This window comes from Acanthisitta chloris, unplaced genomic scaffold, assembly GCF_000695815.1.
Source record: "Acanthisitta chloris isolate BGI_N310 unplaced genomic scaffold, ASM69581v1 scaffold45495, whole genome shotgun sequence".
Classification (NCBI taxonomy): domain Eukaryota; kingdom Metazoa; phylum Chordata; class Aves; order Passeriformes; family Acanthisittidae; genus Acanthisitta; species Acanthisitta chloris.
Window position 1 is genome coordinate 3,909 of NW_008675092.1, and position 27,432 is coordinate 31,340.

The window sequence follows — 27,432 nt, forward strand, 5'->3', positions numbered from 1 at the left end:
TGAGCTCCCTTCCCTCTCTTGTTGCTCCTCCCAGTGTAGGACCAAGGCAGAGAACTGCTCCGCTGCTGTATTACAGACATGTTTAATGCAGGCCTGCACTGCTTGCAGTGGGGGCTGACAGATCACCTCCCCACACTCTGCACTCTGCTGCACCCCACCGTGCATACACACAGAGCCAGACAGGAAGAGCTGCCAGTTCTGGAGAAGAAAAGGATGAAGCTCTGCACATTTGCTCTGATATACAGCAGTGGCCCCTGTCCACAGGGCTGCCCACATGACCCCTTCCTGTTAGCACTGTGTTCACCTTCACAAAGCCCAGGTGTGGTTCTACGTAAGGCACAGCAGGGCTGGAGCACCAGGAAGGCCTCAAGATATGTGTTCTGAAAGGCAGGAGTGGGGAGTGAGGAACCCCTTCTTACCCTTGTGGAAAGTGAGCTCCAAGAAGCACTAACATCCTGCCCCCAAGGCTTCCCAAGCAAGCACAAACAGTAACTCCCTTAGTTTTACAGCAGAAAGGGGAAACCATCCTGGCAGAGCCACTTTCACCAGCCGCAGGAGGCCTTCGAAACTGCACACAGTCTCTGAGACAACATATTGAGCCATAAACCAGTTGGCCCAAAAAACTAACAAGACTTAACAGAAGTCAGTGCTGGGAGCAGGCTCTGTAATCTCTTATAAATCACTAATAAGGCTTTTACTTTTCTTTTTATTTTTTTCCTCTTTTTCTACTTTTAAAAATCCTTCCAGCCGGGGTGGGGGAGGGAAGGGATCATCAGGTGTCTAATCAAGAGGCATTACCTGCTGGGACCTGTAATACCTGCAGACTGTACCCACTGCATGGAGAGCAGCCACTAGCCACGGGCTGCACTTCTTCCCCTCTAGCTATGAGCAGGTACTGTACATGTTAAGTGAACCCTTCTTTCTGCTGCTAAGACACTCGAGTTCAAGAGTGAGGGATGTGTGTTTACTCGCCTTTCAGCAGAGATGCTCTAGATTTTCACACAGCATGCAACCCATAAAAGGGGGGATGAACAGTCCCAGATGCATTTTGGACTTGCCACCGTGAACAGTAAATTAAGAGGAAACGAAGCTTAAAAGCAAGACAGGGCAGCCCCGAACAATGTGTGTGCCGTGGTCACTAACACATTTAGAAGTACCTCTCCTGGCAAGGCTGAGATTTGCCTTCCTAATACTGTGCTGCCTTCTCTTGATGGTTAAAAAGGTCCAAACAAGAGAGAAACAAAGGCTCTTTTAAAGGATTTTTCTACTGGGAGGAAAAAAAACCCCTGTGCATCTTGTTCTGGCTTTTACCCTCTCTCTTTTTCTTTTTTTTTAAACACATAAAATATTTTAAAAACCATTCACATACTGTTATTCAAGAAACTGCCTGTATTACTAGGGGAAAAAATAGCCCATCTCGAGAACAAAGGCTAGCTCTGTGTGTCTCTTTCTCTCTCGCGTGCCCCCTTTACTCACCTACTCCGAGTTCCATCAGCATCTGCTCCAGGGCTTTAATCTTCTTCTGTCCCACCGAGCTTGGCAGTTTCATCTGGAACACAAAGGTAACAGAGCCACACAGCTCAGAGATAGCCCTCACTCACAGCCGTCTAGTTCAAAAGGCAAGAGAGCTTTTCTTTTTATAGTGCAGGGGGAACAAAAAAAGAAAGGGAGAGAAAGGAAAATCAAGTGGTAAGAGAGGGAGACAGGGGCTGAAAGTTTTCAGACTAGGTCCGAGGGCAGGTATTGAAAAGCCCGGTCGTGAGGGCTTTTATTTTCTCTCTCGTGTGTGTGCAAGACACGCTGTTTTACAGTTTCCATGTGTCACTGAATTAACAACAAAAGTTCTTCTTGGCTTCAAACCCTCTCCTGCGGTGCCCAGCCCATCAAAGGGCTCATTTACACAGCGGCTAATGTGCAATGCTGCCCTACTTTATTCGCTTTAGCCGGCCTGATTAGACTCATGCGCTAACAGACTCACTTCTCCTTTTACCTGCTGAGCCCCAGACCTGTGGGATTCATTTACAGAGCAGGCTTTGTAACAAAGGGGAGAGACAGAGAGAGCACAGTTACTTGACTGGCGGAAGTGTGCACACACATTTACATCGGAGCTAAGGGGCTAGGTGAGAGAGAAGCATCAGATGTGAGCTATGAAAGGGAATCGGAGCTGGCCAGGAGAGGAAGAATGCATACACTTAGCAGGGTCCTTCCTCTGCATTCATTTGGGCTATAGCAGGAGTGCTAGCTGCTCAGACCAAGCATTTATTAGATTACCAGCAGCACAAACGCAGCTGGCACAATATGGCAGGGAGAACAGGTTTCCAAGCCCTGTGGAAATATCCAAGAAAAAATGAAAGCACTCAGATATGCTAGAAGATACATCAGGAAAGAAATGACTCTCAACACCACACTGTCAAACTCACCCCTGCACACAGGCAGAGGCTGCCCCTCCATCTCCCCCCCAGGGAAGGTGAGCTCATGCCTCGACCTGGGTATCCCTATCACCAGTCCAAGCTACCCAGGAGGCCACTGAACAGCCAAGAGGCAAGAGCATCCTGCAGCCATCCTGCACACCACTCACTTACTGATCAGTGGCCCAAACCTCAGCCAAACCAACCACGAGTCGGTAACACGGCTGGGAATGACCTGAAGGAAGAGCCATTCTTCATTCTAGCTTAAAACTGGCCTCTCAGGTGAGCTCACTGGGGAGTCCCATGGTCACCTTACTTCCCAAAAGTCAGACGGTGAAGTTCCCCAAAACAGACAGCCCAACATCAGTCTCCCAGATTAGACCCGTTGCTTCCAGTGCTCACTGCCCCAACACAAAAATGACAAGAGGCACCATCTAGAACTTCTTGATTCCTCTGAAGGCAGGAACACTGCACACACACATCCAAACAGTGAAAGCGCTAACCTTAACTCAACTATGGCTCAGTATGTCCCATCAGCAGCTCCACAACACCACTGTAGGACCTACTGGGGAATCTTGCCTTCTCCATCACATCACTTCAGCCAAGAAAACGGACTCTGGGCACCACAGAGCACCCCAGGGGATTGGGGCTTTCACGCTATGTGTTAAGAAGCACCTAATCCTTTTGACAGACACTACCACCACAAGTAAGACTCCAGCAAAGGACCAATAGGACTGTCAGGGGAGGATTTCTAAGAAACCAGTCTGACCCAGAGGATCCAAAAGGAGCACTGGGGAAAAACAAAAACCCACCCTCATATGCCAGTTACCACAGGTAAGAACTATAGGATGCCTCTGTGATATTTTTACCCTGAGGATCTTTGGCTTAGAGCTGGGGTTTCTGCATAGCAATGAATTTTGTACCTCAGAAACCAAATCTTTACAGTTGACCACAAAATGATTGTTTTGACAGAAGAAAGACTGACAAAGGTATCAGGTATTTGGATTTCAGTCAAGTCTTTGGTCCAGAGTCTTAACTTGAGCAGAACCTCACTAAAATAGGTTTTCCCGGGAGCTCTGCTGCAGAGACAACCTGCACATGCTCCACTGGAAAGCAGCAGGACAGGATAGAACCCTAAGATAAGGCAGCCCAGAGCCCCAGTACAGGAGATGGTTCTGTTTATTTGGTGGATGCTGTGTTGCACCTAGCAGCAGGATGCCAGCAAAGGAAAGGTCACTCCAAACAGCTCAGCAGGAGACTGAATGGTTACTCTGGAGCATTGGGAAGACATTCCTGAAAGCAAGAGGCCTTGGCCCAAAGAACTGTTCTGCTCCATGAGGAATCATCACATTTAAGATGGGTGACATACCCAGCTCTGCCTCAGCTGAAGGTTGTATGGGCTGACCTAGTCAGAATGTACTACCCTTAACTTGTCAGATACAAAGAGTTAACAGAGCTCAGCATCTCCCCATGGAAGAGCTCTGGACACACAACACCTGTGTGATTATCACAGCCCTAAGAGTCTGTCTTCACCCCTGCTCCAACACCAGCATCGCAGCCTTTCTAGACAGAGGCAGGATTCCCTTCTGTTAAAACACCAGCTGGCAAAAGCATGCGGGACACCAAGCCAGCTTCAGGAACAAAGGACAAGAAATAGGAAAAGTTCATGCTCGGCTAGGCTAGGTGGACAGACAGGTCTTGGTTTGTTGGTTAGAGAAAGAGCACCAGCTTTTCTCCTGGGAGGGCTCTGCTTGCTCAAGGAACTAACAATTAACCTGGCAAAGCCTTCAACTGTGATGTTGTGCACGTCCAGCTCACGTCCCACAGGAGTCTGGTCAATGAATACTGAGCCAAGGTCTTCACTGACACTCCTGAAGATTAGAGGATGGAGCAGGAAGAGGCAGGACAAATTAATTTAACTTCAAAGAAAGGAACACTAGAGATGCTCAAGAGGAGTGGGGCTGTGAGTTTAGTTTAAAAACACATCAATTAAGCTTCCTTTTAATTCAGGCAGGAGGCTCTGGCCTGCAAACAGGAAGGCTTCATTGGTTTCTCAAAGCAAGAGTATATTTTAATTTTACCATCATTAAGAAAATGTTATGATTTATGTGGCTGCTGTCGGACTAATATCTTTAGAATTTAGCTGGCTAAGCCAATTCATCTCTAAGACTGATGAAGGCTGATTGCTCTCTATGCAAAATGTATTAAAACTAAATGAGCAGTCTATTACTCAAATGCTGCTGATAATCTGTTAGCCAGGGTCCGTTAGCTGGGCTGCCTTGTTGCACGAGAGAAGCCTTCATGCCCTGTACAGCTCTGATAAGCCCAAGCTTACTTCAGGAAGCCCTTCCTTGTTTTGGTCTTTTAAGTAGATGTCCAGTGAAGCATCAGAGTGCTCGAAGTGGTGCTCACTTGCCCTCATTGCCAAAGAATGAGGCAATCCACAGGGACCACACGTCCCAGCCAATGGCCCAGAGAACAGCTCACTCTGGCTCCCAATGTGTGCACTGGGATATGTGGTTTCTGTAGGCCACACCTCTGCATTAGAGAAAACACCACTCCAGGCAATCTTGCTGCTTACACCACAGTTCCTGGGATGTTCTTGATGTTGTCATGGATCGAGTCCTCTGCAGGGGCTGTGGAAAATTATGTTCCTCAGAGAACTCCAGTGAGCAACCACAGTTTCCGAGGTGAATGGCATTTGCCCTTTTCTTTCCTTCCTCATAGTCGCCTATTATTGTTATTTATTATCTTTAAAGTCCCCATATAATAATAATACCTGGAAAACAGATTGCTCCCGTCAGAAAACTGATTAGCTGGGATTTTTGAGGTTACTATATTTTGGATGCTCTTCTCCTTTGACAGCCTCTCCCTATAGCCCTCTTTGCAACACCAGCCTGTGCTTATAATTACACCAACGTCACTTTTGATTTAAGGACTGTAATCCTTTGTCCTTGCTATAAACAACCTGCATTAAACACATGAACTGTGTGTACCAAGAGAAAAATAAATAAAGAGCTACAGAAAATTGTGTGAATCAACACCACAAAGCCACAGTACCAGAGCCTACCTATGCAGAGAGGAGCCTGAGACACACAGCCTCTGCTGGCACGCACTTGGCCTGGGGGGCACAGAGCATAGCGGTACTGACCCGCTCTGGTCTCCTCTGAAGGAGGAGGACATTGCTCAGGAGTTGGGCTGTACAGCTTAAATAGACTCAGAACAGAGCACCCACCACTCCTCCACGGCAGGGGCTGAGAGACCAGGGTGGGCCCTGAGCAGAGCGATTTCTGTAGAGGGTCTCACTGCAGAGTACCCTTGAGGTTTTGCCTGATACAGTGTTTTTATTTAATGCTCGAGGCATTCTGCCAACAAAACCTTGCTAATTCACACTAATGACTAGGAGACCTATTGCAAATTAATTGCTAATTGGCAAAATGCATTAAATGAACAAACAGGATAAGAAATAACTGAAGATAGATACAGCCTCCCCAAACAGACTTGGTTCATTTATTTTTGTGTGCCATTCAGTTTTCATGATTTATGCTAATACTTTTAAGCATAGTTGTAAATGTATTTGAGTATATTTTAGAGGAGTAATGAAGTCTAAGTAATAGCAGAGCTTGCAACACAGTGCCCTGTTATGTCTTGCAGTATCACCACCTGGCAGGTGGAGACTGTCACAGGGATCTGCAGTAGGAATGGGAGAGGTCTGCAGGATCTACAGACAGATTCAGCTAGGTCCCTCAAAGTGACTAGATCTGTGTGGTTATCTTTAATGTCCTGCTCTCAATTCATCGCTTTCTTCATAAATTCTGCTTTTCTGGTGGTCACAAATTCCCACTCTCCCCCCCAAAAAAAAAATCCTCTTTTGTGCTGAAACCTTTTGTTTGGTCTATCACCAAAACACGAGATTTTTAAAATGAATCAGTGGTTATCTGGATATTTCACAAGTACCCTCCCCAATGCTGCACTTCATTTCAATTCAATTTTGAGACAACCTTTTCCTTAAATTCAACCTTCCCCAACCCTAAACAATATGACTGTCCTAAAACCGTTAATCCTAAAATCTCCACACATCTGACCTGTGTCTGTACAGCTGTAAACTGTGGTTTTATGCACAAGCACCAGTATTGTTGTTCAGCATTAAAATACAGCTCACTGACATTGAAAACCACCTTCTCCATGGATTTCAGCAGCAAGAAAATTTTCTCATTAGGCACTTTCTTCATGGATATCTTTAGAGTACTGAATTGTTTAGTGGGTTTCCAGGAAGGAATGCTAAAGTTTAAGATTAATAATGTTTTTTGCACTTTCTGCCTGAAGGTCAAACTTTCGTGGGCTGCAATGGCTCTACTCTGCAGGAGCAGAGAGCCTCCACTCCACTCCTGCACAGCTTCAAGATTCAAGGAAGGAAAGAATCATATTAAGTACTTTAGTCTTAGAGCTCTGAATTTAAAAAGCCCCAACAGAGAAATTCAATTTCAGATAGGAATGTGCACATTTCTGGAAATCTCAAGTGCTTCACTGCTCAGCACTAAGGTGCTACAGTGGAAGGCAGGAGGGCAAGTGCATTGGATATATGCAAAAGTTAGAAGAATTTGAAATTGCCCAGGTATTCTCTGTCTCAATGAACACACATGCTTCCCCCTGCCTCAGCGTACAGCTATGGACCCTATGCCTTACATCAGTGCCTGCTGATCTGACACACTAAGATTCTGGACAGGTCAAAATAAGGGGCAATACTGCTGTGCCATTTCTACTATGCTATGTAAGACATTAACACAGAGCCACCTCTCTGGAGTGGCACATGACCATCAACTTGCTTCATCAATGAAGCAATGCTAAATAATGCTAAATAAACCAATCTTTTAAGAAGAAAACATTTCTGTAGTAACTTATGTAAATAGCTGTTTCAGGGGTTTTCTGGACTGAAGACAGACATGTCTCACAAATTCCCAAGTCAATTGTACAAAAATATAAATTCTGTACTTGAATTCTCCTAGTAAATTAATCCAGTTTTACAGGAATATACCTACTGAAAGCTTTGTCAAGATGAGGGAGGCCAACAGATTCCAGAGAAGCACAGCACACATAGGCATATGGCAAAATAGCAACCCACTGATCATTAATGCCTCGTTGCTCATCTGTAGCACTGATTTAAGGGGTAAAGCTGAGAGACTTTCTAAAGGAATCAAAGATCCTGCAGCATCAGTGTCTCAGCACGATGGATTTTCACCAGCGCAGGCAAAAAGGTCTTCAAGGTTTTTATACTCTCCCACCAATTCCCCCCTAGGAAGAGGGTACTGATTGCTTTGATGTAGCACCAGTGGCCTAAAGTCAGTTACTTGGAATCCACAAAGTGATGGATGAGAACCTGGAAAGCATCTGCCTTCTCCCAATTTGACACACAGATTGTGACAAGAAACAAGATGCCTGAGAAGACAGGAACAATGCACACCTTGCCAGGACTGTCTTCCACGTAGCAGATTATCATCTTCTGGCAAGCAAAATATTATCTGCCACCTACCAGTACTGAGATTCCTTGCCCTTAAATACCTTTTGCTTTAAAAATAGTGCAAGTCTGTGAAACAAATGCAAAAGGACGACAGAAAGTGTTTGAGTAAGGAAAAATAAGGACATACATGGTGCAGAAGAAAGAACTGCACAGGACATTTTTACCGGGGGGTATTTTATGCTAAAAGCACATTACCAGAATGACATTACAGTATTTTGCTTTAAGCAGACCTGCAGATTCCCAGGTAGTCCTACCCCTGCCTCTCACTACAGGCATGGAGACCAAGTGGAGACCTGCAGAGGTGGCTGCAGAAAATGGGAACAGCTGCAGTCTCTGAACTGCATCTGACTGAAACAATTCAAGAGCACAGAAGTATGTGCTGTGATCACAGGGAGAGCCCCAAGACAGGCCACAGGAGGGGAAACTTCAAGAACACTCTCATATAGCACAAGAACATTATGCAAACTTCCAGATCAGACACAAGAAAGTGCAGCAAAACATGCATCTGGTCTTGAATTGACGTTGCTTTTCTCTTAAATAATTTAACTGAATCTACATTTACACAAATACAAAAACCTACACTGATTAATTACAGTCTGATCATTACATTGGTTACGCTAATGAAAGAAAAAAGGTGATATATATGGTGCTCTGCACAAGTTGCATACAATAAAATTAGCTGACGAATGACACCTGGGACTGTGTCACTATGGGCACATGAAGGTAGTAAAACCTTCTCAAATTGGTCAGAGAGGTCCCTGAGGTCTCGTACTGCACAGACACTGTTTGGTACTGGATGATTCAACAGAAGCAGCAACACAAATGTTCTTTCCAGAACTACAGCTTATTTTAAAAACCCTATTCCTGTACCCAGAGTGCTCTCTATACCCGAGAGCCGACTAAGGCTTTGGTCCAGGAGCTCTCCCACACCAATGACCTCCACAAAAAAGGTGATAGATGCATTTTCTTTCAGCAATTTAACATTAAGTGCCTTTTTGTTTAGCTAAGAACAAGAATGGAGGAAGAGAAGTGCTGGATTCACCTTCTCCAGTTCATTCAAGATTTTGTATCCTTTGCTGTTCTCTTCAAAAATAAATACACCGATATTTTCATCTTATTTCATTCTCTACAGGCAGGAGTTTGATTAGGAAATGCACCAGCACTCTCTTGGCCCTAATTAAAGGGCATGTAATACAACAAATAGATGGCAATGCCACAACATAAATTCGATCCAGCCTGCATCATTTGTTCATAACTTTTATTCACAGAAATGAGACTACTACCCTCCCTTCCACACCTCTGCCAGGCTCCCCATGGAAATTACTCTCACTCACTCTCTTGTAGAGTGCAAAATGTACAACTTCGCTAATGAAAAATTGCTAGCAGAAGCAACAAGCACATCTCAACTAACTAATCCATGGGATGTTCAGACCTGGAAACATAAACTTTCCTGCCTAATAAGGGTGTGCTGATCTCCATCGGATTGATGTCAGGATGCCTAGGAGTGCAATCAATACAAAACAAATAAATAATTAATTGCTCCAAGTAATTAAATTTATCAAATCCAAATAAAAATAACTGATATTTTATGGAACTGCTTCCAAAGCTGAACCTCTGAAGGAGCAGTATTGATCACAGGAGGACAGACAGATGTTTCACATGTTCACAGCCGATGAGGTCTGGGTTTGCATTAATGACAGGGGAGGAACAGAGCCAAGAGCCTCCGATGCAGAGTAAACAGGCAGCGTGCTTGGCCATTTAATGGTGGGGCAGATCAAATATGGAGAATAAACATGTCTAAACACATACATGCAACTCCACCTTCCTCCAGAAATATCATTCACCTTGGAGTTGCACTAAGCACTTAGCTCCCACTCCTAGATTAAAAAAAAGGGAAAACACACACACATGCTTTTCCCGCCACAACCACAGTAAATTCTCATTCATTAATCAGTGCTAAAAAAAGTGCTCAGCAGGCTACTAAATATTTAAAAGCTGGTGAATATTTGAATCAATGGGTACTAAAGCTCTGCTTGTAATTTTCCTTCCTCCACTTCTTTCTTAATTTGTTCAACTGGCAAATTGTCTACAAGATCCCAGTGAGCAGATGGAGTCAGGCTGCTAGCTGGAAGCCTTTTCTGAGGGGAGGAGGCCAGCTTTGAATGACTATGCTGGAGCATCCCTCAGTCCTTTCTACACACTGAGATCTCTACAAACTCCTTTTTGTCCCAGAGTTTTGTGTTGTTTCCAGATGAGACATCACTCAATCAATTCTTTTCCAGTTCCTTTGTTTACAAAACCATGACAATAGTGCAAGGACACAGATGTATACCTCAATATGCAGGAGCAGGGACAAACATCCACCCTTTTCCAGCCATCACCTTCCCTCTTAAAAGCACTGCTGCAACAATTCAACAGCATTACCAAAACTGTAAGTTAAAATTGACAGATAAGGTTGAGAGAGAAGAACAGTTTAAAACACACTGCAGAGATATTAAGTATGCCAATCTCAAGCACTCCGAACACAATAAAGTCAAAGGCTACACTCAGAAAGCTGAACATGACATGGTACAGAAACACTGTGGTGAAATCAAACCAAACTCAGCTCTGCCTTACAGAAGCAACATGATGCCCAGATCACAAACATGTGGTTACTGTTGGTTTGTCTGGGTCCTGGAAAAGTTTCAACAGCTCCCAGTTTCCTTTCCTTCAGGCAGATCCTCAGCAAAGCTTTCCTTCCTCACAGCTCCCTGCTTTCTCTTTAGTCTCTTCCTCACCTTTCCCCTTTCAAATTCCCTACCCATCTCTCATTTCCTCTGGCTCTTTGGCTGCCTGCCCTCCCAGCTCAGCAGACCTGGTATAACAGGAAGTTTTCTAGAAGTAATGCCTAGGATTAATAATACATTTCTGGTGTTATTTTCATAACACTCTTTTACTAACAGCAACGGCAAAGGTCTAAAATTTTTCTTTCAAGAAACTCTTGAAAGGCTTATCCCTTTCCAAAACATCTGCTACTGCCTCCTGTTCTCAGTGGCACCAAGGCAATACACTGCCTTGAATTAAGAGGAAGCTTTTCATAATGCCCAGCTTCCCACTGCCTTAGAGAAACTTGCAGTCTGTGCTGTCAGGAGGCAGAGGGAAAATCCCATGCAGAGCAAGGGCACGGGGGCTGTGGCCTTCTTTGCCTGTGACCACAGTCCCATGGAGAACAATGGGAGACTGAAGCCACTCTGATAGAAGGCAGCTTGTGGAACTCACTGCAGAAGATTACTCTTCAGCGTCTGCTGAAGGAGAAACTTTTGGTTATGAAGAATAACGGCTGTAAGTCACCATCAATCCTAGGGGTAAAAAAATAGTCTTCAAATTCAGCCTGTCCACAAGATTTTGTAGGCTGTAACAACAGGGGGAATTTGAAAAGCCAGGGCTATTGTTATAAAAACTACTGGGAACAAATTAAGTTGAATACAGATTCCTAACTTTTTCTTCAAGGACTCATTTCTATAAATTAATTTGAACTCAAGATTTCAGACTAATTGTAAATCCTCAGAAAAAAAAAATCTCTAATCAAAGAGTAAGTGCTATTATCCTGGGGATGATATGGTACATTTTTCACAGATGACAGAGGTTGAGCCCTGATCTCACTGCGAAATCCAACTTCGCCTAACTAGGAAGGCGTAAAGCACAGCAGCAAAGTACAAAATAAAGGAGGACAATAGCAGCCTTTAGGTGAGGAACTCTTTAGGTCCTCAGGCAAAAGAACTTACTGCAAGATGTCACAGGCTTTTAGAAATCGTTTTCCAATGTCCTAAGGGCAAAACATCTTACATTGGATGTTGCCAGAGTACAGGTTTCCGGCACTTCATCCCAATTCTTCACTTAGTCCTAGTCAGCTCCCAACCTGATCAATTTCACACCACTGTAATGCAGAGGGTTAGCCACATAAATCCCACAAGTAAAATAATTTGGATTAGCATGGATGGTCAACTCTACACCACTTAGCACTTCAGCAGCTCTTACCAGTTCAAAAGGCCCATACTGACCTCATGTAATTAACTCTCCCCATCATGCATCTGTGAAGCAGGTGAGTCTAACAGCTCCCATTTTAAAAACTGGGAAGACTTGAATAAGGAAGCCAGGTGACTGGCTAAAAGCCACAAATTAATTCATTTTGCTGGGTTAGAGGTAGGTTTCACATTTCCAAACAACAAAGTGTTGTTTTTCCACCTAGATCAGTGATTTGCAATCTTTTTTAATTCACAAACCACCAGTACTTCCAATAACAGCATTTACCTCCTTAAAAATTTCAAGCAGAGCATAGAAAGTTGCTATAGGTCATTCCTCGAGCTTGGATACTGAGGCTAAAAGTTGCTGAATCAGACTGCCATGCCTCAGCTTATCACTGCATTTTGTGAGCCTTAAAAGGAAGAGAGACAAGCATGCAGCACTCATTTTCATGAAGGTTGGGATTTGAATTGCCTTGTTTGGTACATGAAAAGGCTGCTGGCTTTGCCAGATGGTTCCATCACTGATAGGTTATTGCTCAGCTTCTCTTCCAGAGGGGGTAAAAAAAATAGAAAAGATCAACCATCACTTATTAGTTTTCAAAATCCAAATCAATCTCCATAAATTACTCTATTTATCTTAGTGATAGAGAACACATCTGCCATGTCTCCATAAATCTCAACACACGCACTGCAGTCTTGCTTGTTACTTGCCTGTGATTTCCTCAAGGCTGTAGTCCCTAACTCAAACAGGTAGCCTGCAGATGGTGGCACTTGTACACTCAAGGGGTCCCCCAACAGTGACTTTGCTGAGTTATCTTGCCTCTAACATGCATGTGCACTCACACATCGAAGCAGCATGATCCCAAACACATTTCTATTAACAGCCCCAGCAAGATCTGAAACTATTCTGACATCAAAAGGACATTCTCTAGAAATAGTCTTGTAAATTACTATGCCAAGTGAGGGTGCCAGGCAAGGAACCTACTTCTCCAACTTTGCTATAATAAAGCAACTAAAAATCTTTTTTTTTTCCAGGGAAAAAAAACCCCAAACAAAACCACTTGTACTGGGCACACAGAATTTTGCTACCAAAACCCCTCTGAAAACATTCAGTTAGCCAAGCAGGTTTAACTTACTTGATATCCCAAAGCCTGTCGCTAAGAGACAGGTGTCAAATCTTGCTGATAAAACAGCAAGGAAGCTCTTTTCTCAGGAATATCTCTGACAGAGAATGAACAAAGGGACTTTCCCAAAATATAATTTCTAAGATAATGGAAATAGAAAGGCTAAAAAATGTATGTGTTTGTGTGTCTCTGTTTTTCTCAAGACACAACCTGAACAGTTCTTAAGGATGATCTTAACTAGATGATCTCTAAGGTCCCTTCCAACCCAAACCACACTAAAAGCACCTCTGAGGTAATAACACATGTGCTCTTATGAGGCCTATTAATTTTGGCTGTGAGCTCTGTTTGGACTTGAGAGCTCCATTTGGGTCTGTCTCACGTGTCTAACAGCAGAGCAGCCACACCAGTAACAAACACCAGCAAGTCCAGGTGTCCCTGCAAGGCAATGAGCTGGCTTTCACAGAGAGAGCATTCCAGGTTTCTGAGTCTCCACATTGATGGAATTCCTTTCTTATTTTAGAGGTAAGAGCTTAACTTTCTTTAGCTATAAAAGGAGAACAGATGAGGAGACAAGCAGACTGAAAGACATTAACAGAGATCCCACAGGACCAGGACAACAGCCTACCCTCTGGCTTCGCAGCGTGACACCTGCAGATTTGAAGTCAGGAAACTTGATGCCAGCAGTCTCAGGAACAGCCTGAAAGAGATTGAAACAGGATGTGTTGATGGAGGAAACACTAGAAACACAAGATCTCAAACAGAGACAATCTGAAGGGGAAACACTGTTTCCTATGACAGACAACCACCTGCCATGGCCACATGTCAGAGCTGAGGCAAGAGGAAAATTCCAAGCAATAGATTCAGTGGGAAAATCCCAAGCAATTCACTGAGAAAAATACTCCAGTTCAAGGTATCTTTGGAAAGCTCAAGCATTTTTGGTCAGTTGGTTTAAATGCATTGCTCTGCACAGAGACTTACACTCATCCACACAGAAATCCTGACCCTAAATGGTATTCATGCATATTTGCACAGTATCATCCTTAACTAACTTAGACTCATTTCACTAATCAAAACAGCTCAGGACTTCCCTAAATCTTGGCTTTTGACTGCAAACCCTCTAAGGAGTGAGCTGAGAAACCTCTGATCTGTACAGACACAAGCCCACTAATGAGGATGCAAGGACTGCCCCCCTCCAGGGAAGCCTGCTGTTCATACATGCTTTGCCATTTGTCCACTCATTAGACAGTTTTCTTTCTTACTCACTTCATATTTGAAACATAGCAATACAAGGCAGCAAATTTCTAATGCTGCTGCTGCTGCTGCTGCTAACAGGAGAGCATTGAGTCACATTCAACAAGATGGAAAAAATAAATGCAATCCATGCTGCTGAGCAAAGCACAAGGTGAGGTGAGCAAACTTCTAAACGATTAAACCAGGCTATCTGCAGGGCCCTGTGTACTGAATGGTGTGGAGTCCTCTGAATGGGTCAGCAATACTCATGATTCAAACTAAAAATAGCCACAACCTCTGAAAACCACATGCGCAATCATGTTTTTCCAAAATGAAGAGTCACCTCAAATCTCCCAATTTCTTTGGAGACAGCATTTGCCTTGCTGTTCCCACATTTCTCTGCAGAGAGGCTCTGCAGTTTGCTCTTTGTTCATCACAGACAGGGCTGAGACAACCAGGGCTGCTCCAAGATCATAAGAGATCCTGAATGGCAGAGACAATTTCTCAAGTTCCCTGCCAGTGACTCTCATCTCTATAGCTATCTCTATGTCTTGGTCTTGAGATGGCACCCTGCAAACCACTCTGCGTGGCCAGGCATGAGGAATTTTTCAGCCAACTGTTGCCAGTCCAATAAAAAGAGACCACAGAAAGACATTTCTACACATGACCAAGAGTATTCTCTAACTACCAATAGGGCTCATGAACTTGTAGAGATCACTTTGATCTTTGGTAGGATAGAGCCTCCCTGCTTGCATTATTACATACAAACAAGGCTGCAATCAAAAACCAATCCTCTCTGCTCTCTTTGGATGAAGGGTGGCTTTCAGACTCCCCAAACTCTGCCCCTCAGCCTGTTGCTGAACACCTCAACACAAGCAGTGTGGGTAAATCAGCATCGCTGCCTCAGCTGAGCCAACTCTGACTGCACTCGGCGCATAAGCAATTAAATGGGTTCTTCTGCCTCGTGTGCCTGTACATGCTGTAAACGCTTCAACCTCAATTGACTCTTTGGTAAATGATTTTCCTTTGTTGAAATGATGCTGATGCAGCTCCCGATTCAAATTCTTAGTTAAAATGCAATTTTTTTCTTAACATTTCCCAGCTATAGTTGGTAATTGACTCCTAATGGACTCTGTCATGGTTGAAATGATGCTAGTGCAACAACAGAAACTGCTTCTCTGCCCACCCTGGCGTGCCTATTCACTACATGGCTGTAGACAGGCACCAGCCAACATTTAGGGGTGGACTCCTCACCTTAGCATCCTCAGCATCTCTCCAGCCCCATTCTCTGTCCCTCTTTTCTCATTACCACCAGTGGTGAATTGCTTTCTTTAGAGGGAGATATGCCATGGCTGAGCTTTCCCAGATCAACCCTCAAGGGAATTCAATGCACAAGATACCCAGTGGTATTATATTCATCACATAGTGGGGGGACACCTGGGACATGACACACCAAAAGGGTGTTTTGAGGAAGTGGTGGCCATTAGGCACACTTCAAGCAACAGCTGTCTAGCATTCATTATTTCTCTCCCCTCCCTGCACAGAACCTTTCGGAGAAAAATGACACAAGTGCTCTCTGTTCACAATGTGGAGGGACAAGAATTCCCAGTGACTCACTGGAAACAGATCTAAGCTATTTTTTTTAACAGCCCTTTCCTACTGAAGGTGCTGAATTTAGACCAGACTATGTTGTCCTCTTTCCAGAAAGGGAAACTGAGGTAACATCAAATGTGAACTGAAACCTGTGTTCTGGGCTCCTCAGAGTTCAGCTCAGCTCAGGGAGAAATAGCAATAGCTCCCAGAATACACGAGTCCCACACTAGGGCTGACCATCCTCCCACAGCTGAGGATCAGGAGAGGGGCATGTACTGAGCTTGGGGACATGCTGCTGAGACCAAGAAGTTATGAAGGGAAGGAAAACCTGTACTAGAAAAAGAAGGCAGGTGAAAGGCCGGTTTGTGGGACAACCGTACACAGCAGTAACAGAATACACTTGGGAGAAGCAGGGAGGCAGATGCTTCTCCTCACCCTGATGCATGAATAGCTGGCATCATTTCATCCCATTTCTCAAGGATGGAAAGAGAAACAGGACTTGAATCAGAGTTTTTCAAATGGGAGAGACAGAGAGCACACCAGAGGACCCTAACAATGGCTGCCTTAGACCACTCTGCCTTCCAAAGATGTAACCAAAAGCGCACTGCCAGAAGGCAGCCAGCAGTTACTCCCCCTGCCCAAAAAGGGCCTGATCCCCATAGGATGGCTGAAGAAAACACACTACCCAGCCAGAGCACACACAAGGGGAAAATGAAGAGATTAAAAATTAAAGATAAAAATTAAAAAGAGAGCAATGTTTACAGGCTTCTCTGTCTCCTTCTTCTGTGGCAGCTTCTTCTTGGGAGCCTTGCGCTCAGCACGTCTCTGCTCAGTGGTGGTGTCAGCGGCTGTGATGAGCTTCTGCAGGTCTTGGGTTCTCTTTTCTCTCTCTTTCTTCCTGGTTTCAATTTTACGAAGCTCCTGGATGAGGTATTCTTCTTCTGCCACCTGCAGACCAGAGCACGTCAGGGCAATCAGAGAGCAGCGGCGGCCTGGCAAGGCAAGGGGGCCATCTACCGATAATAGCTCAGCCCTGGGCCAGCCAGGGATGACTTTATGCTCTGGCCTAACATCTTGGATTTGCAAAGTACATTACACTCTGTAGCCTTACCCTGCACCCATGGCAATGCCATTCCATGAACTGGCAGGTACTGTATCACAACATCCATGATGCACCCTTCAGCAGCATCCATAAATGACTGATCCCATCTCCAGGCAAAGAGACCAAGAGCACAGACAGAAGGGTAAAAAGGCTCAAATACGCTGTAGCTGCAAATGCAGTGTTGTGAAAAGCTGGCTGCCCTCCCCAGACATAGCATGCAGAACCTAGAGCAGCTATGCCTAGTACTGACACCTGTCAAGGGGCAAGGACAAGCAGAGTAATTACACATATGAACTTGTCTTTACAGGGAACTACTAACTGAAAAGGATGCTCTCCCCCAGACTTTGGGGAACACAGAGTTTCTTAACCTCTAAACCCTGGGACCATTACATAGCTTCGACAAAGAGAACTAAACATGCAGATTTACAGTCTTTGATGTTTTCTGGCAAGACACTTACTCTCAAGAAAGTAATTCTCTCTCCATGAGACTCCAGGATTCATAAGGACATTGGTCTAAGAATTTGTTTCTATACAGAAGACTAGTACAGCAAGTGTCATTGAGAAGGTCCTGGCAGTTACCAGAGACTATAACTCTGCTCACTCAGCCCTTTCTCCTGTATAGTCAGATTTCTCAGTTTCTGCCCTTTTACACCCCTTAAGATGACACCAACCCAACAACAAAAGCAGTACTTGGGCGTTGCTCTTTTGCTGTCCAGCCTTTCTTTCCCTTTCCCACCCTCTGGCCTATTTCATGCACCTACTGATCCAACTTACAAATCTTTTGGAGCAGTGATGCTGTCATCCCCAAGTTACCTGCTCTGGTGTCCTATTGTAAAGCCTTTCCAGCTGTTCCTTCCTTCGTCTCTCATGGCCGGCATCAAAGACTGGGATTTTCAGGTCTGTGCCCGGAGCTGCACGAATATTAGCCAGCTTGGCACAAATGTGATAATATCGTTCCTTCAGGTCCTCCACCGATCTTTTCTGTGGAAGACATCACAGCAGGACAACATTATGGAAGAACCATGCAAAACTAAGGACCACTGGCTGAAGGATGTCAGATATAGTACAAGACACAGTGCCTGGGAAAAAGGCCAGCAGGGAGCCTTGCCAGTGTCAGTGGAATGACAGGGAAGGAGGAGTTCCCCTGTTTGCTGCATGAATTAACTGTCATGGGTTCACAGCTACTGCTTCAAAAACAACCACCAAAGGGTCCAGCAATGCAGCTGAGGGTTTGGAGACAATACAGCAGTGAAGCACCCCCAAAAAAAAGGATGCAAGGAGAGTTGAGAGGAGAAAACCTGCAAACAGGAAACTGTGACAAACATGCAGGAGGTCTCAGCTACTCCAGACAATGCGTATTCAAGCCACAACCAAGAAGGTACCACCTGTAACAATTCATTGCCCATCAGTACATGGAACCTGAGCAGTGTGCCATTACTCCAGGCAGCAAAGGTGTTTGGGCTGCTCAGCTGGGCAGACTCTTGTTATTTCACTTTACTACAGGCTCTTCATGTGAGCATTTCAGAGGGCAACAAAAAGCTCCAACATTTGGAGCTGTTCTGTGGAAGTCACATCATACCTTATGTCATCAGGAGGCATTGAACCAGTAGTTACAGGACATTTACAATCATGATACTAGAGTTGAATTTTCAGACCACTGATGGTCCCTGTTTCACAGCAGAGATGACAGAAACCCACACTAGATCAGACCACATAGTCAGGAGCAGCACCAGGGAAAAGTCTCAATCCCCAGTGCCCATTAGCAGATCCTTCTCCAAGGGTCTAGACTTGAATCCCTAACACCTAGCCTACTCAGTTAAACAAACTGCCCAGCTATCTGAATATCTTCAAGGAGCAACAAGCTGTTCTCATGGCAGGTGCAAACCTTCTAACTTTCTAATAAAACACAACAGGGAATGAGTACAAGTCACAGTGGATTTAATTACAAACAAAGCAAGCAGCAATGCCCTGTGCTGGAAATTCAATATTCCTTGCTGCCAATAATTCATTATTTTCCCCTAATTAAGTTGATATAAAGGGTAATTTGGTCTTTTAAGTGCACAAAGCCCTGCACATGCCATAGCAGCAGGTTGCTAGCAGCACCGTGGCCCCCAGGACTCACCTTGAACTGCTGGTGATCATAGCGGTCGTGAATCACCACAAAGCGCAGATCAAAACGCCGAGCCAGGTCAAAGAGGTGGTCTGTTTCGGCTTTGGTCCATGCATCATCGTGGAGATACATCTGGTACTCCTGCTCTGAGTAGACAGGTACCTGCACTGTCTATGTAGAGAAAAGAAAACCACAGTAGCTCTCCTCCTCACTGCCAGCTTGTAAGGGCCAAGATACCTGAGCCAAGAACATGAGCGCAGCACTGACAGGAGGGGGCTGCCAGGACCCTGAGCAATGCGTGCTGATAAAAAACACAACAAGCAGGCAGAGGACTTGACATGGAGTAGTGTGTGATCCCAGCACTGTAAACACTACATTCTGGGGAGTCTACCAGAAACTACCACCTGAGAGGCTGAAACCTATCTCAGGTGGCTGACACAGGCAGAGATCAGCAACACACATTCTGACTACAAGTTTCAAAATTACCATGCTAACATGACAGGGAAACCAAGGTTCAGTCAGCCGCCCTGTATTCCTCCCATATAGCCGCACCAATACCTTGGCATAAACTGCTTTGACGATTGACTCTTTACTTGGGTTGGGACACACTCACTTGTACGGGAAGAACAGGAAAGGCAAGGAGCAGTAGTCTCCAGCCTTTAGCACACCTTCTGCTTTGATACTCAACCTACCTCTTTCATGTTTGGTGCAGACAGTACCACGAAGATCCGAAAGGCTGGGTACTGTAAAATTGAGGGCCAACATTGGCAAACAACTTTGTCCCTCCCTTCCCCATCCACCTTTTCTCCAGCAGAGCCACAGGGCAAACAACAGTCCAACCCTCACAATGCTCCAGATGCCTAAAAGGCCAGGCCCACACCACTGTCCCCAGCCAGGAACTTCTCTGGAAAGGCTCTATCTAGAACACAAGTATCACATGAGTACCAAAGGAATAGTGAAAATTACTGTATTAGGGAAAGTCCTAGCATGTGGTAAAGCAAAAAGTGTAAACAAGCCTGTGCTTTCCTCCCTTACCTCCTCCCACCACTCCTGTGGTGAAACTTTGCTCAGCCTGAGGAGATCTTGCCTGCAGAAGAAAACATGGTGTGCATGCAAGCAGAACATGTGCTTCAACACCTCTACGGCTCCAGGGCCTACATCAGGAAAGTCACCCTCATGAACTCTACACAGCCCAGAGGAGCATTTCTGAGCCTCCAAATACCAGTCTCTTCAGGTCTACTGCCCTTCCTCCATCACTTAGACACAGAAGTTTAAAGGTGAAGTACATGTCTTGGGGATGCACTGCACCTCATCCTTCAAGTACCACTTCCACCAAGAGCAAAGCCATCCTACTAGACACTGTAAGGATGTCCCATGCACATCATGAAACAAAATAATTTCTAGAGTAATACACATACACGTGAGAAGAGCCAGTCGGACCCTCTGCAGTGGAAAGTGTCAGATGCCTCCTCAGACAAGAGGATGTGACAAGAGCAAAGACACTTACAAAACACTTCCTCAGCCCCCACTCATGGCTGCTCAGGTAAGAGTCACTGAGAAGTGGTTCCCACCTCGGAGTAGATGGAGAGCTTGAGCCAACCATGGGATGACTAGATGTTCAAATGCAACGTAAGCATGAAAAGGCAAATATGACCTCCAGAAAGGAATTTCCAGCAGGAACTGGTGATGATTGCTCCATACCTTGCACAACAAGAACACTGGCAGGAATACCAACTACAACACCACTGACCCCTGGCCAGGAAAGATGAACTGAAATGTACAGAGAAGAGCAATGAGGATGAGTAATGGGGCGGAGAGCTTGTCTTCCCACAGCAGACTGGAAGAGAAAGCAGCCTAGCAAAGGAAGTCTGAAAGGGAATCTGATGCAGGCTTCAAGTATTTTAGGAGAAATGAAAGGAATACCCACAGGAACTGAAATAAGAACAAAGAAACTGACTTACAAAGAAATGCCAATTTAACATGGAAAATTTAACCTGGAAATGAAATGGAGCAGAGACAGTCTAGAACAGCTTCCCAAGGAAGCACAGGGGCAGGAAAAGCCAAGTGCTATTCAAAAGGAACTTGACCAGTTTATGAAAGAGACTGAATGGTAGCAGGACCTGAGAGAGCCAAGAGGAGGATTCAGTGGCCCAGAAAACCTCACTCAGTCCAACATTTTATACTATAAACTCACACGATGAGCATTAAATTGGCTGAAACTGCTCAGGATCCTGGAGCCATGAGACAGTTCTGTAAAAACACATCTAGTAGTGGTGAAAAGACAAACTGAACAGTAAAAATGATGAGGGAAATACAGAGAAACACAGCCCACGTACCAATCCACAATGCTCTCATAAGTGAAACACTCACTGCTAGTCCACTCATTACAAGAGAAAGGACATTTGAGAACAACAAGGGTGAGACAGGGCACAGGAGAGCATGTCAAATTACGGAAAACACAGTACACAGCAAGGACAATTTACTACGTCATGTAACACGAGATCTCAGAGGCACTAACTGAAACCTCAAAGAAGCAGTTTGAAATGAGCAGAAGAAAGTACCTTTGCACACCACACAAAATTAACCTGAAGAACTCATTACCATGGGATATTCACAAAGCAGCTTTCTGCCCTGAACATACCTAGCAAGAAATATTAAACACAAATTCCAAGTTAAGAAATCCTTAAGCCAAAGACCACCAGAAGCTAGGAAAAATATATTTGCCCCATTCTCATGCTCTAAGCCTTTCCTGATGGTAGCCAGAAAGAGAATATCAGCTGAGAGAGGGCTTTGCTCTAAAATCAGGAAAGCTGCTTTTAACACTCCTATTTCACACCCTAAAACAAGGTTCAGTGTACATAGTGAAACCCAAGTTTACATTTTGGATCACACAATGAAGAGGATGGATTTGGTTTGGAGACTGAAAGCACAGAGAAGAGGGAAAGCAACTGAGCAGTGACACAGGAGCTGGGTTACAGAGCTTGAGTGACCAACAGGACAGACTACACAGAAAAACAGGCTCATGCCAAGAGGAGTGAGAGACTCAGGAAGAGGTATTAATTATGTGAGAAGAAACCCACAAAGGAGTCTGGAAAAGTAAATAAATTTCCTCTGACATAGCAAATATCTGCAAAACTTCATCAGTGCCTTCTACCTTCACAACCACAGAACCACGAGGGTAACAGCCTTCTAATATTAAGCAATTGTGCATGTGCAGAAGGCAGAGGTCTGTGTCACTAATCTAAAGGTTACAGCCTTGCTGAAGGCTCTTCTGTCTGCCAATTCACAGGACCTGATAAAGTTAAGGAAATGAGAATCTTATAATTACAACACCCATGTGTGCCCCCTTTGATAAACCCAGTTCAACTCAGCCAAAACCAGTTACAGCAGTAGAGTCTTAGAGACAATTATCCTCACAAAGTTTCGCTCAGACAGCTAGGTAGGTGCCTCAACTAACCGAGTTGTGCTTCAGACTTCCACCCCAGACATCAGAGAAGAGATACCACAGGAGGCTCTTACCAATGTCCCAGCAAGAGGAAAAGCATCAGTCAGAGCTTGAGCCTTCTAATATATAAGGTCAACCAACCACTTAACTCTGCAGGAAGCCAAGCTTTGTTAGAGCTGATGCTCTGTGGGTTACAAACTTAAAATATTGTATACGGTTACACACAAGCAGAGCTTTTGTGGAATCATGTTAGCACGCGCTTTTTTTTTACCCTTTCAGATTTGCATCATGAAGGGAGTTAAATTACATTATGGAGGCACCCTAACTCTACTCCTTCCTAACTTTGGAGGTCCTGACTTTGAAGTATATATCTTGATGTAGTTTTCTTTGTGCATACACATGAAAGGCCCAACCACTCAAAGCAGATACATCTGGGACAAAAGACAGCAGGAGATTACAACAACACATTGTGACAATTTAACATAAGATGCAAAGAACAGGGTACTGCACCACACTGATACCACAAGAGCAATTTCAGAGGGAATGCAATGTAATTCAGCATCCGTACTGGAATCTGGCCAAGAGGTTGCAGACCAGCTTTCTGGCCATAGAGCTCAAGCAATTTTTTTCATACTGGTCAAAATAACAAGACTTGTGACTTTAATGACTCACTCGGAATAGAGTATCTTTTACTACCCAGAGCCTGTAATCAGGGGGAGGATGTTGGTCAGGAACTGAATTAGATGGCAGAGTGCCTCCTCACCAAACCAATGACTGCACACCTGGAACACAGAGGGCTCTAGCAAGCTCTGACCACAGACCAAGACAACTTCGATTGAATGATTTGGAGACATCATAGTCTGTGGTCATATGGCTGCAGGCCATGGTGCAATTTAAAATGCAATTACCAAATCTAACTCGGCCTTCACTTGTTGAAAGAACCAACTTCCTGTCTGGGCAGTCAAGAAGTTGACTGAAGGGTATTTTCCAGCTGCTATTTACATGCTTTTGTTCGAAAGTGTTTCCACTTACTTTATTGAACCTGGCAAAAGGGTAGTCCTTTCCTTCCTCTGCTGCTCTCCTCCAGTGGTAGAACATTGCTCCATCTTTTCTTGCTGGGTTGGTGAAAGGCATCCACTTCCAAGGCCGAACTTTCTTGGACCCCAGTTTTGCTTTGACCGTTCGATAACCCTGAGTTGTATCACTTGGCAGCAGTGGAGGTGCATCCCTGTGGCAGAGAAAAATGCTGGCTGATGAGAAGCAAGGAGCAGCCCAAGACAAACCCACAGAGTGGGATCTGACACCACAATGTTTAGGGTAGGAAAACCCAAGTCTAAGCTTTATTCCAGGCTTTGCACTTCCCAGACTGCAATACTTCCCCCCATCAGAGGAATAATACACAGCACGGATGGGTTTGAACTGGACCATCTGAAAAGCAAACTATGCAAAAGACCTCTGAGGCAAGGGCACAATCTGTATCAGGCTAAATACAGGCTGCAGAACTCTTTTTACAAAAATAAAAGCAAGTGCTATTCCCAGTTGAGATTAAGAGAGAATTAGATACAGAGGGTAAGAACACTGGCTTGTCTGCTTCTGTACCTATGTCTAAATTCATTTCCTATATCAAGCAAATCCCTCAAATTTAGAAGAGAAGACAGACACTGTCTATGACTACCACAAGCATGGGCCAAGCACAAAGGGGAATCAATCTGGGATGTGAGACTGCCCCTGGTTGCAAGAGGATGGTGCCCTGCCACCAAAAGCCCAGGTCACACCACAGCCTGCAGAGATGACCATATGCTCTTACTTTTTATCAGAATAGAGAAGTGCATAAACTTCTCGGTGCATTCCTTCTGGCCTCTTAAACGTCAATGTCTCTGAAGATTTCTTGGATTTTTTCTGAAACAAAAGAATTGCATTTTAGATTCAGAAGCAGCAATTCCTGAGGGAACATGAAACTCCATAACGTGGTGCCCTGTGATGGTTTTTACTTTTATCTGGTTTTAGACACCTTGAATTTCTCCAGGAAAGTGCCTGGCCCTGGTGGAAGACACTGACAACAAAATGTGCCCAGTTTTCATGATAGCACTCACCAGTATGCAGACACTTGCTGTTGCTGATAACACACTTAAATTCAAAGCTGCACATCTGGCTGTAGTTTTCAGGGGCTGGTGCACTAAGTCTTTTCTTACTAGGTAAGCACTGTCTTCATGAGGAGGTATTAATGCATTTAATTAAGTGATTCTCTACCTTTTAGAGAAGATAATAAAAAATGTCTTCCCATCATCTCTCGGGTTTTGTCACTTTGTGCTGCAGCAACCTGTATCAGTTACAAAAGCTCTCTGGTCCCACCTCTGCTCTCCCACTTATACAGCAAACAATTTTTTGAGCATAGTTTCTTCCTACTAGGAATTCAGTGTACACAACTCAATCTGAGCTCCAAAACTTTGTCAGAACTTAAGTTTCCTAAGACACACTCCTACCCACACCACACATACAGGCTTATAAGGTAATAAGCTTTGGATTCAGGTAGATACAGTGACAGCCACACTAAAAAGTTACATTTTATTTAAGTGGGCCCAGTTTACTGAGCATTTGGTCTAACTACTAACATCTTTGTAACTACTAGCCATGTCGCTACTATTAACTACTTGTTTATCACATCACTACCAACTTCTAAATCAGAGTATTTTGCAGCAGCAAAACTAACACTGTGTTAGTGTTAGTTGTGTTAAATCCATACAGTCACCTTTATCAAGCAAATTCAAGATCCCAGTGAAAAAATAATGACCTGTCAGCTTGGGCTACAACTACTTTCCATAAAACTTCATGACAGACATGCATTATATCAGCACCTGTTCACCCCATCAAACACCTTTCTCCTAGCACATCCAACACTTTGCTTAGGAGCTAAGGCCAAGTGAGGCAGTTACCCATGGGTCACACATACCCTGTTTGATCACAGGCTTCTGGAATTTCCCCAGAGTTCCCAGATTTATTAAAAGTTACTATCAGCAGGCCAGAGATCAGCTCAGCCAGCTCTTTTAGGAGTTGAGAGCAAATTACTTGGTCCTGCTGATTTAAATGTTTTTATGCCTAGTAATTCTTTCTTTAACATTTTCAGTCACTAATAGACTGGGACGTACTTCACGGTTCTCTTGTGATTTCAAGACATCAGTTTCTTTTCTAACAGAGAACAGATCTAGTTCCCTAACGAGTGCTACACTGTTACCAGCAATTTTGTGCTCTCCATATGGTAAACAGCTTATACCTTTGGGTTGGTTTAGTTCCTGCACTTTGCAGAAATTTAGAATGTTTCACTCACAGCCACAGCGACCTCCCACACCCCTCCCAAAACTGCACCTCCCTTTCCTCTCTTTTTCCACTGCAGTAAATTTGAGAACACCACCTTACTTTCTGCTCCAAAAACAGAGGCATACAGCCACCTCTACTTCTTCAGCTCTCTACTAGCTAACAGACAAACACATTTAAATCAAAGCAGTTACAATTCAGAGCACTCCGTGGCAACATCCCAGGCTGAATCCAGCCCAGGAGCTGCTCACCAGACTGTTCACTGGTACAGCTGATAACTAGTGATTCCACATTTCAGCCTTTAAATGACTGGAACCCACTGGTTTTCCATTATATAGATTACACTGTGTGCCCTATCCTCAGCAAGGCAGTCAGGAAACCACAGTGCTTCAGAGACAAATGTTTCAGTGGAGGCAACCAATGACTGCCAGGAAGTGCTTGCAGGGATGAGACGGCTGTGTATGTTTAATTTTGGATTGATTTTTCCCCCAAGCAAATACATAGGTTTTACTTCAAATCAGACCACCTCTGTACCACAGAGCTCCTGCAGATTTCATCTCCTTGAGATCATTTCCAAGCACCTCCACATCTCCTAACTACTAATGAATTGACCTTCCCTACGCTTGGCAAAACACGGGACACAGGAGAGCTTGCCCAAATTTAAAACACAGAATCCAACACCATACTGTAGCACATTACCACACGGAACATGACACCATACATCCTTAACAGAGCTTATTAACTTGCCCACATTCCCACAGGCAATGAATCCCAGTTTTCTCAAGCCCCAGGCACAAACCTTCCCCAGACGGGGACTGCTCCCAGGGTCTGAAGACATTTACCATTCCATCAAATCAGACACTGTTTTCTTCCTTTTAAAACAAGGCTGTATTACATGATTTCCACCTGCTTGGGGGCTAGATGGTAAACACACTTCACAAAATGGGAATTTTAGAGACAGCTGAAAATGCCCTGGGGCCAGGCCCAGCTCACCAGGACACCACTTACACAGCTCCTGCCTAAATCCCACACCAAATGCCACAGCACATTTAACTGAGAACACAGAAATATAGGAGTGGAGCCCTGCAGGCATCTCCTGATACTCCTAGGAAGCACAAATATAAATGAACTATGGTAGGAACACACTTAATTCCATCTTTTTTCCCCCCCCAATATTCAGTCCAAACACCACATGCAAGGTCAGTCAGTGCCTAGAAAACAAGCAGCAGCCCCTCAGGGCATCACAGTTCACCTTATCCGAGTTGATGATATCCTTTTTGTTGATGGTGCCCGTGTTCTCCGACTCTACACCTCCCAGCTCCAGGATGTCCCGTACATCTGCACCCGTCGCCATGTCTCCGCCTGCCCTCGGCCCTTCTCTGCGCCGTCCTGTCCGTCCCCTCCAGCTCTGGCAGGGCAGGAAACCAGGGGTCCGGGGTTAGCTCCCGCGGGGGCTATCCCGTACACACACAAACACGCCTCTGTGTGTACGGATACACATACACGCGCGTCTATCTACATACATACACGTGCACACACACTCACACAGATACATCTGCACAGACACACACCCCCTCAGCCGCCTC

At 44.6% G+C, this 27,432-nt stretch overlaps 1 protein-coding gene across 1 annotated transcript in view; it reads right to left on the reverse strand.

Moving 5' to 3' along the window:
• Window positions 1-27,248, reverse strand: part of DMAP1 (DNA methyltransferase 1 associated protein 1) — a 27,955-nt gene extending 707 nt beyond the window's left edge. The window contains exons 1-8 of the mRNA XM_009075558.1: window positions 27,099-27,248; window positions 24,342-24,433; window positions 23,567-23,762; window positions 19,102-19,260; window positions 17,793-17,960; window positions 16,640-16,825; window positions 13,680-13,751; window positions 1,477-1,549 (exon numbers count right to left, since the gene is read on the reverse strand). Coding sequence (XP_009073806.1) covers window positions 1,477-1,549; window positions 13,680-13,751; window positions 16,640-16,825; window positions 17,793-17,960; window positions 19,102-19,260; window positions 23,567-23,762; window positions 24,342-24,433; window positions 27,099-27,200 — 1,048 coding nt within the window. The 5' untranslated portion in view covers window positions 27,201-27,248. The remainder of the gene's footprint in view (window positions 1-1,476; window positions 1,550-13,679; window positions 13,752-16,639; window positions 16,826-17,792; window positions 17,961-19,101; window positions 19,261-23,566; window positions 23,763-24,341; window positions 24,434-27,098) is intronic.
• Window positions 27,249-27,432: the final 184 nt, after the last annotated feature.